This window comes from Zingiber officinale, chromosome 6B (genome assembly GCF_018446385.1).
Source record: "Zingiber officinale cultivar Zhangliang chromosome 6B, Zo_v1.1, whole genome shotgun sequence".
NCBI classification, from domain to species: Eukaryota; Viridiplantae; Streptophyta; class Magnoliopsida; order Zingiberales; family Zingiberaceae; genus Zingiber; species Zingiber officinale.
The window spans coordinates 123,662,335-123,671,223 of record NC_055996.1 but is presented as its reverse complement, the minus strand read 5'-3'; the positions used below and the strand labels follow the sequence as shown (position 1 = coordinate 123,671,223).

Here is an 8,889-nt window from a genome sequence, read left to right as displayed (position 1 = left end):
TGCTTGTTGTGCTGAAATTTTCATATGCGAGTATTCTACAGTGGGAGTCGGAGCATTCTAGCTTCATGGAAGTATTTCTTAATTGCTGTGTTCCAAATGGCCGTTGCTTAGGTACTATCTGTCTTAGGTGGTGCTTAGGCGGTAAAAGATTAGAGGTTGGTGAGGCAGACGAGATGGCAGGTGAGGCAGTAGATGATAGGGGTGACAATTCGGTTCCGGTTCGGATTGGTGGGTTGACAAATGATAATTTGAATTCGACCTGATTATTAATTCAGGTCAAACTAGTCAATCTGAACTTGATCTGTTTATTTGCATTTGATCAGAATCTGATCCGTTTAATCCGAACATGACCTGCATTCATTAAAGAAATTTTATATATTAAATTAAAAATTAAAAATTAAAAATAATATTTATCTACACAAATTAAAAATTCATATCATAAATGATAAGTCATAACAACATTGCAATCAATAGCATATCTCTATGTTTAGGATTTTTAACTTTTTTAATTTTGTAATTTAGTTTAAATTTATAATTATTTATAAATGGGTTCGCGGGTTGTAATTAGGTCATTTCAGGTTGACCTGAACTCGACCTGTTTATTAATTGGGTCAATTGGATCGATCAATTTTGACCCGAACTCAAAATTATCCAACCTTAATATGATTTTTTCGTGTTCGGTTCGGATCGTGTTTTCATGTCGGATCAAAAATTACCACCCCTAATAGATGAGACGGATAACAAAATTTAAAAATCTTAGATATATTAATGCATTTTCTAACCCTTTCAAAATATAAATAATTCCACCAAATTATCATAACTAACCCCACCGCCACTGTCTTGACCTATTATCGCTGTCGTTGCCGTCATTTGTTGTCATGAGCATAGTAGGTTAATAAGTTTTTATTTTTATCTTTTATTTAATTATTAAAAATTAATGGCGGAAAATTAAAAATAACCGGAGATAGAAATTGAAGTTAAAGTCTAATGATATTACTTGAGATTATGAGATATTGTATTGTAAAAAAAAAAAGATTGGATCACATATAAATTATGTGAGAGACTTATTAAGGGTGGAATTTATAGGATGAAGCACCGTCTAGCTATATAAAGAATTAAGGATGGAATTTATCTGATGAAGCACCGTCTAGCTATATAAAGAATGATGACTATTTATAATATTATATATAAAAAATAATATAAAAAATTTTAACTACCTAAGCGATGGGTAGCTACTAATTGTTATACCACCATCTATCCTTATTTACAACACTGCTTAATTGTGCTTTAAAAGGTCTTTAATGGATTTAAAAAGTTATTGGTGGATCTAAAATGTTCTGAATTTGAAAAAGTTTCTAGCCACTATAGTGTTATTTGATTATGATGATAGAAGGATTGCAGATATTTTGCAGCATATCAGACCAGTTTTTCATCTGTTCAGGTAGCCTTTTTGCATTGTTGAGAGGCACTTGTACTTTAAATAACTCTGCAGTTGAGTTCAAATGCCTTGAGAATAAATTGTCTCAAAATGTAAAATAAATGCCTCAAGAAATTTTTTGTTGAATAGCTTGTTATTTATATCTGGTTGATATCTTTCCTATGATTAAGCAGAATTATGTCTTTAACATTCGATTAAGATTTTTTTTTTAAAAAAAATAAATAATTGAAGGCCAAAATAGAGATATAACTTAGAATAAGATTATTTTAATTAGACATATTATGGTTATTTAGGATCCTCTGTGATTTCTTATAAATGTAAAACATATTTTAACATTTAAATAAAATTTAGTTAAAATTTAATGGTACTAAAATAGAGCAATTACTTTGTTTAGATGCATTAATCATATATATCATAGATATTTTGGACCAAATATCTATTGTTTCCCATAATTATTTATATAATTCCGTGTAAAAAAATCATTAAACAACTAAATATACAAAAATAAGATGATAATAATAAATAATTAAATATTCTATATTATTGAGGTATAATGAGGTTTAAAATTAAGAATGAACGTCAAAAAATATTTTAGCTCAATTTTAACCATTTGGTTTGATGGTTAAGTGATTGATTATGTTAATGAATGAGAGCTCTCAACTTTAAAACCCTCTCATTATAATTTTTTTAAAAAATTATTTACAAGTTATTTTAAAAAATAATCTATTGGCCACAAATGATGGTCTAACCTAATTGTCAATGGTGCTAGCTAGTCAACAAGAAGAACTAGCAATGTTTCGTCATGGTGCTCTAACCAATTCACTGTTGGCAATGCTCTAGTCATGTTAAGGAATTTTCTAGGAATATAGTATAAGTGATATTAAGGATTTTAAATTATTTTTTTTTAAAAAAATAATAGAGCTCTAGTAGGACAATTATAAGAAACAAGATCATTCATGAGAAAAATATAGGTCAAAAATCAATTTTTTTTAATCAAATCATTAAATAGATATTCTTTGTTGATTTTTTATTAAAAGATACTCTATCTTCTTATAAAATGACACAGATACATTTTGATCCATTGTTTACTTTTGACACATGCATATTTCTGACACACATCTCCCACCTAAATCTTGATTCGAAATGATGTTACAGTAGCTATGTCATTGCAGCTGTTTTAGCTACGATTTTATAACTATTATAATATGAAAACTAACTATAATAAAGAGGACTAAAGTTTTTTAAAACTCTCCAAAAGATTTTAATTGATGTTTTTTGAATTTAAGACAAGTCGTTATGAATCGAGAAATTAATCTGATATGTATATCTTTAAATTCGATTCTAATAAATTAATCCAAGTCTGAGTTGAAAAACTAATCTGATGTGTATATTTTTGAGTTCATTTTTGATAAACTAATTTGAGTCTCGATCTAAAATCTAATCCAATATGAGTTTTTCAATTGTCAAGGAGTCTTAAAATTCTTCAAAAAGATAATTTAAACTGTGTAATTCTTTCGGAAAATAATGACTGTTAAAAAGCTCTTTGCATTAATAAAAGAGTTTGACCATGTCGTCTAATTAATAAAAGATATGCCAAGAATAGATCTGAAAATCTTTCATCAATATCTTAACTCACCACTCTCAGTTGTAATAACTCTCAGTTGTAGTAATTATGAAAACATAACTCTCATTCAAGATTTAAATGGTATTTTAAGCAGGAGATACGTGTATCAGAAGTAAATATAGTATCAGAAGATAGTCAGATATTATAAATGGATGTGGGATGCCCTTTAAATAAAAAATCATCTCGATGATTCCAAAAAAACACAAAAGACGCTGTTTTCACTTTTGCCCAAAAATATTTATGTTTTATTGTATTTACTTGTTTTACCTTTTCCTATTCTCTTTTGTAAGATTCATAATTCTAACCTACTCACTTTATATTATAGAGGTTGTCAAGTCAAGTAATTTAGTTCCATTGCACTCTTTTCCCGCTACTGAAGCACTGGAAGTTTGGATGAAGATGGGGGCTACATGAAGGATACCATAGTTATCAAGGTAAGACTGATTGGAATCCCATTATTCTGTAGGTTTGTTGACTGCTACAAACAATTTGATCGAGCAATAATCGCACCAATGATGCTTTGTGCCACCCTGAGTTGATGGTACAATGTGATGTTGATGAAACCATCCCAGGTGTGATAGAACTGCAACTCGATGAGCTACTCTAGAAGTCAAAACAGAGATCTTCACTTCGGATAAGTTGTCCCTTTGAAGCTGTGGCAGAAGGTCTCTTTTTGGAGAGAATCCAATTCGATTTTTTCACCCAAAGGGGTGCTGGCAATCAGCATTCAGCAGAAACAGGAAGACAAGAAAAAGTTGCATCACCAACTGACGCTGAAATCATGAATAATGAAACGAAAGAAATCTAACAAAGAGCAAACAGGGAAAACTCTTAAAAGCTTCACATAGAAGAGATGTGACTTGGACACTGTGCATCAAAAAAGTTCACCCAGAAGAAGAACAGTCGTATAATGATACAGCTGCGATGGTCACAAAATGGTACAGCGGCCCTTTTCTTCTGTCTGTGATGCAGTGGCTTGTTGGTATCTGTTTGGGTCTGATGGGTTGTATGTAAACTCAGAAGTATCGAGACCATACTGTTACAAGCATAGGCAAAGAGAAAATCAGTAAGAACAACATTTTTTATAAGTTGCAAAATATATTGAAATAGTTACACAGGAAACAATTTACTTTTTCTCTCATTCTTTGGCTCCAGGCATCATTTCTGCTTGGACGGTGGTCAAGACTGCCAAGCACAGGTGCTCCGCTTGCTGCAGCTCCTTGCCAATTCACTAATGGCTGTCGGATGGTAGATCTTGGAGCAATAAGCTCGTCATCACTGTCGTATTCAGCTGGTCTGTTTGCAGATCTTACTATAAGAGCTAACACAAATACAAAACCCTGCAGGTTGTAGATTGTATTATCATTCTTGGATTGATAAGGTAGCTCAGCATACACATCACATCACATCACACGGTCTATAGGTATATCAGAAATAACGTTCAAATGCTAAGGGACTAAAAATATATAATGCAGCAGCTGCCATGCACCAGAAGGTTAAAATTGACAGGGAAGGAGATATTGAAAAGTAACACAAAATGTATATGGTGATCCATGCTCCATGCATTCTTTTGTATCTTTCCCTTACCCCCGGCGTGGGAGCATGACATCTCTGGCATAATGGCCAGAGGTCGATTCTTAGTTCAGTTCCTGGGATTTACCCACCATGCGCCTAATATCTGTGTACCTAGATTTACCTCATTCTATATCCGTGCGGCCGACACTAGGGGGGCCGTTAAGGTAGCGGACCCCCTCCTATCTTTCCAACCAAGTAAACCTAACCTCAGTGTTGATCTGAATAATTGATTAATAGAATGAAATTGAAGATGATTCGCTCACACAAATAAAGTTGTCTAGCTACTTGCATAAATGGAGAATCACGACTATGCACACAATGTGTCATCAGGTATTCTAAAGATGCAGTAACTCAACAAACAATATTGGGTAATCATAACATTTTGGCTGGGTTTCCTATTTTGCATCTCACCTTAAACCCAGCACGAACCTGATTATCTGGTCATTTTTCCAAGAAATACAGACCCTCAATCTTTCAGTCTCACTCACTTCCAAAAACACAACCGGAATTAACAAGTGTCAATTTTTTGTAGGATTCTTTTGGCAAATTCTTAATACAAGCGCATCCAAAAAGTAACATTAATACGGTAAATATTGAGATGCATTAACCTTGGTTATATAGTTCTATTATCTTATCTTGGCTATACTAACATTTTGTACAGATTGTTTCCTAACTGCCAAACAGCACAACACAATCACAAGATTCCAAAAGATCTTTCATTTTAACTACTCTTTCTTATTCTATAAATGATATCCTCATCAATGCATCCTAGTTGAATAATAAATCCAGATATCTGAAATTCTTGCAAAAAATTCCTATTCGTCCATCTTAATCATTCTTTCACTTCTCTTATGGTTGAAATTACATTTTGTATTTGAAATTAATTTCACTTTAAAGAAGCTATACTTTAAATTATAGTTCAAGTAAAAAGAATTTCTACATGATAATAATTTTACCATGAGAAACGGGTGAATTAAAAGCTCAACACTATCAAAGAACATTCATCAACATAAAAGAAATGAGAATGAGGTACTGATAGAAAGCTCAAACAGTTACCAATAATTCTAATGCTTCATAAACAAGACCTACCTCGAAAATGACAGCTCCAAGAGCAACCCACTTAGCTATCTTCCAGTTATTATCCAAGAAATCATATATTACATCAAAGTCCCCAGTTTTATCATCAGGGATAAGCTGCAGAGTATCTACTGTTAGAATTCGCTAAACAAAGAAAAAAAAAAAAAGACAAAAAAACAAAAGAGAGCAACAGATGTTAAGAAGAAACTCACTTCCTTCCAGCTATGGTCAAAGAATATGAAAGCTGCAACAGCCAACTCAGCTACGATCAACAAAAACACTAGGAAAGCATACTAAATTCATATTAAGGAAAACATCAACTCCAGGACAAGAATGTTTGAGAATAGGAAGTAATCTGCCACATCAAGAAAGATTAAACAATAATATCCTACTTTATACAGGTGAAACGACATTAGTTCATATAAATTGTTGTGTTCCTATAAACAATGCAAACCTATCTGTGTAATGTTTATGTACTTCTAGCACAACAACATAATGAAAAAAAAAGGCAGCCTGGTGCACGAAGCTCAAGCCATGCGGGGTCCCAGGGAAGGATCCACTGTACGCAGCCTTACCCTGCTTTTTGCAAGAGGTTGTTTTCAGGATTCGAACTCATGACCTTTTGGTCACAAAGCAACAACTTTACCGTTGCGCCAAGGCTCCCCTTCCACAACAACATAATGCAGCAAGAAAAATTGCACCCCAAAAACTTGATACTCACTCCACCGAAGAGCAAAAATATTATTAAGTTATCCATTACAAGAATCTTTACTCCTTTTATAAAGAGACTATATGATCAATTCTTTGTAAAATAATGGCCTAGTTTATTTTATAAACATCTCTAGCAGACTTCTCTAAAAATCTAAACAAATATTTAAAATAACTATCAGAATTTTAAAACGAAAAAATTTAAAGGAATCCAAATTGATCCCCAAATCTCAAACTTCTTTAGGATATCTTTCCAGGAAAACTAAAAACATGGTTATTTCACATAAGCAATGGTTTCTATACATATATGAACAAATAACAGCTTGCCAACAACTAACAGTTTACAGTTCTTTCTCCATCCTTCTCACGAAATCATAATAAGAGTTTAATATGAACCATAACTCTAAAATAAGAGGATATATAGAGAGTGAACTTAAATCCAACTATGTTATTATCCAATAGAGAGACAGAGCAGGTTCTCTATTTCTGTATGATGACACTCTTAAGGGCAAGAAGAGGCCATGGATGAACCTTAGGAGTGAAGGGCAAACGAGCAACTAAGCTGTTGAAGACAATGCCATTCCAGTCAACTGTCAATGATAATTTTCCCACAATTCAAATTGGTGTACTTAATTAAGTTTTTTTTCCCAAGTTGATATAAATAAGTTTGAAATCAAAAATAAGTTTGTGTAGGGATACAAAAGACAGGCAGCAACCATTTCTTGACACTGCTCCTATGCAGCCAAAGCATGATATGACAAAAACAACAGCTCCAATGCCAATAAACAAATAAATAAACCTGCACTTGAAAAGATATATTCAAATTAGATAGAAAAAGGCTTGATAATAACAAGTAAAAAGTATATATATCAAACAGTAAGAAAAAGTTTGTCCAAGATATACTATGTTAGTTTGACTGGACAAACATAACTAAAACTAGAAACAATAAGAGAAACACCAACTTTTTTTTATCATAAGATGGAACATTAAAGAAAATTTAAAGAAAATACTAAACCAATGAGTACCTAAATCAAAGTTGAAAAACAAAAATTTAAGAGCACAGAAAAAAAGTACAATAACTGTTTCCTAGATGAATAACAAATACAATGGTGTTGACGATACATTGGAGCATATCCGGCATGCACTCTGAGATTAGACTTAATTAGATCCTAGAATAGGTGTGTGAAAGTAGGATAAGAAGCAATAAACATTTATAGCCTGTCATAGCATCCTTATCCAGTTAATTAACCAGGAGATGATATTGCAGTATATGAAATTGCTTCCATAATGCCTCTTTATTTGCAAGAAGCAAGCAACTGAAATCGAAGCCATTGTAGGATGATTGTCTTTTGATGGTTCCATAAAGCACAAAGAGGCTGGAAAGGAGCCATAGATGAAAGGGCATTGGGTTGCAGGTTTCAGCTTGTCCCATTCGAAAGAGGCTGAACTGAATACTAGTCCAGTTCAACATTAAAAGGAAGTTTGGTAAAAAGCTAATCATATCCAACGGGCAAACCAAGATAGGTCTCACTGGATTGTTCTATTTATAAATGACTAATTTTTTACCCAGACTAGTTGAAGCCATCAAAAACTAATAGTGGATTTGGTTCGCACACTGGTCCAATTTGGAAAACATTATTTGAGCATAATCGCCAATTATTATTTTCCTGACTAATTCAAGCAGGGAATTCTGTTTACCATTGCACAGGATTTCCAGGAAAGAGAAAAGGAGGATGACTAGTAATATAACTCAACACAAAAGCCGAAACAAAATCAAAACTTGTTTGGCAATCATTAAATAAACATAAAGCCTTGACAAACCAAAATTTCATGTTTATTGCAACAAAGTTATCAAATACACAAAATGCTTGACAGAAGAAAAAATAAGAATCAGATCTATTCCGTACCAAGCTTTTGGGAGATGGTCAAGAAAACTGGATGAAAAGGACACAGCAACAAGCATAGGCCGCCCAAGCTTCAAGAATTCCAAATCGTTGCTCGCCGGCGGAGCCGCGTCGTCACCGCCGCCACCAGCGGCAATTTTATTCCACTCTACCAGCAAGTAAATCCCATATCCCACCATCGCTAAACCAGTAACCGTCAATACAAAATTCAAAAGCTTTAGCAAACATTCCCAGAATCCCTTGCACGCCATGATCAGTATCTAAACCTGCTCCCAACTACCGGCCTCCTAGTACAAGACCCGACAGTTTCAATCAAACAAACCCAACAGAAACCTCAGGGGACATATTGGAATAACGCCAATAATTTTTTGTTAACAAAACATTGCAGGACAAATCACGACTAGGAGAGGAGACTACCTGAAGAAATCGTACGTTCCGCCAGAGATTGCGAAGGTTGGCTTGTCGCCCTTCTCTTTCCCTGCCGAAGATCGTGTAATCGTGTTTGCTCTCTCTCCGTCCCCCAACATTTTCCTAGGAATTTATTCATTTATTTATTATTATTA

At 33.5% G+C, this 8,889-nt stretch overlaps 1 protein-coding gene across 2 annotated transcripts; it reads right to left on the bottom strand.

Annotated features, from left to right (window-relative positions):
* Positions 1-3,879: 3,879 nt before the first annotated feature.
* Positions 3,880-8,871, bottom strand: LOC121989341 (tobamovirus multiplication protein 2A-like). Of its 2 annotated transcripts, none has more exons than XM_042543325.1 (7): positions 8,744-8,871; positions 8,330-8,613; positions 7,122-7,221; positions 5,927-6,007; positions 5,727-5,831; positions 4,193-4,402; positions 3,880-4,098 (listed from the first exon to the last, which is right to left on the bottom strand). In XM_042543325.1, exons 2-7 carry the CDS (start codon positions 8,575-8,577, stop codon positions 3,991-3,993), a joined length of 852 nt encoding a protein of 283 aa, XP_042399259.1. In that variant the 5' UTR covers positions 8,578-8,613; positions 8,744-8,871; the 3' UTR covers positions 3,880-3,990. The 2 variants fall into 2 exon arrangements, with proteins under 2 accessions (XP_042399259.1, XP_042399260.1); XM_042543326.1 differs by having other exon boundaries at positions 8,330-8,610; positions 8,744-8,856.
* Positions 8,872-8,889: the final 18 nt, after the last annotated feature.

Coding starts and splice junctions, on each gene's coding strand:
- LOC121989341 (XM_042543325.1), bottom strand. CDS start 8,577: ATGGCGTGCAAGGGATTCTGGGAATGTTTGCTAAAGCTTTTGAATTTT. Junction 7,222..8,329: donor GACCATCTCCCAAAAGCTTG/GTACGGAATAGA, acceptor TTTCAAGTGCAG/GTTTATTTATTTGTTTATTG. Junction 6,008..7,121: donor ATGGTTGCTGCCTGTCTTTT/GTATCCCTACAC, acceptor ATATGAATTTAG/TATGCTTTCCTAGTGTTTTT.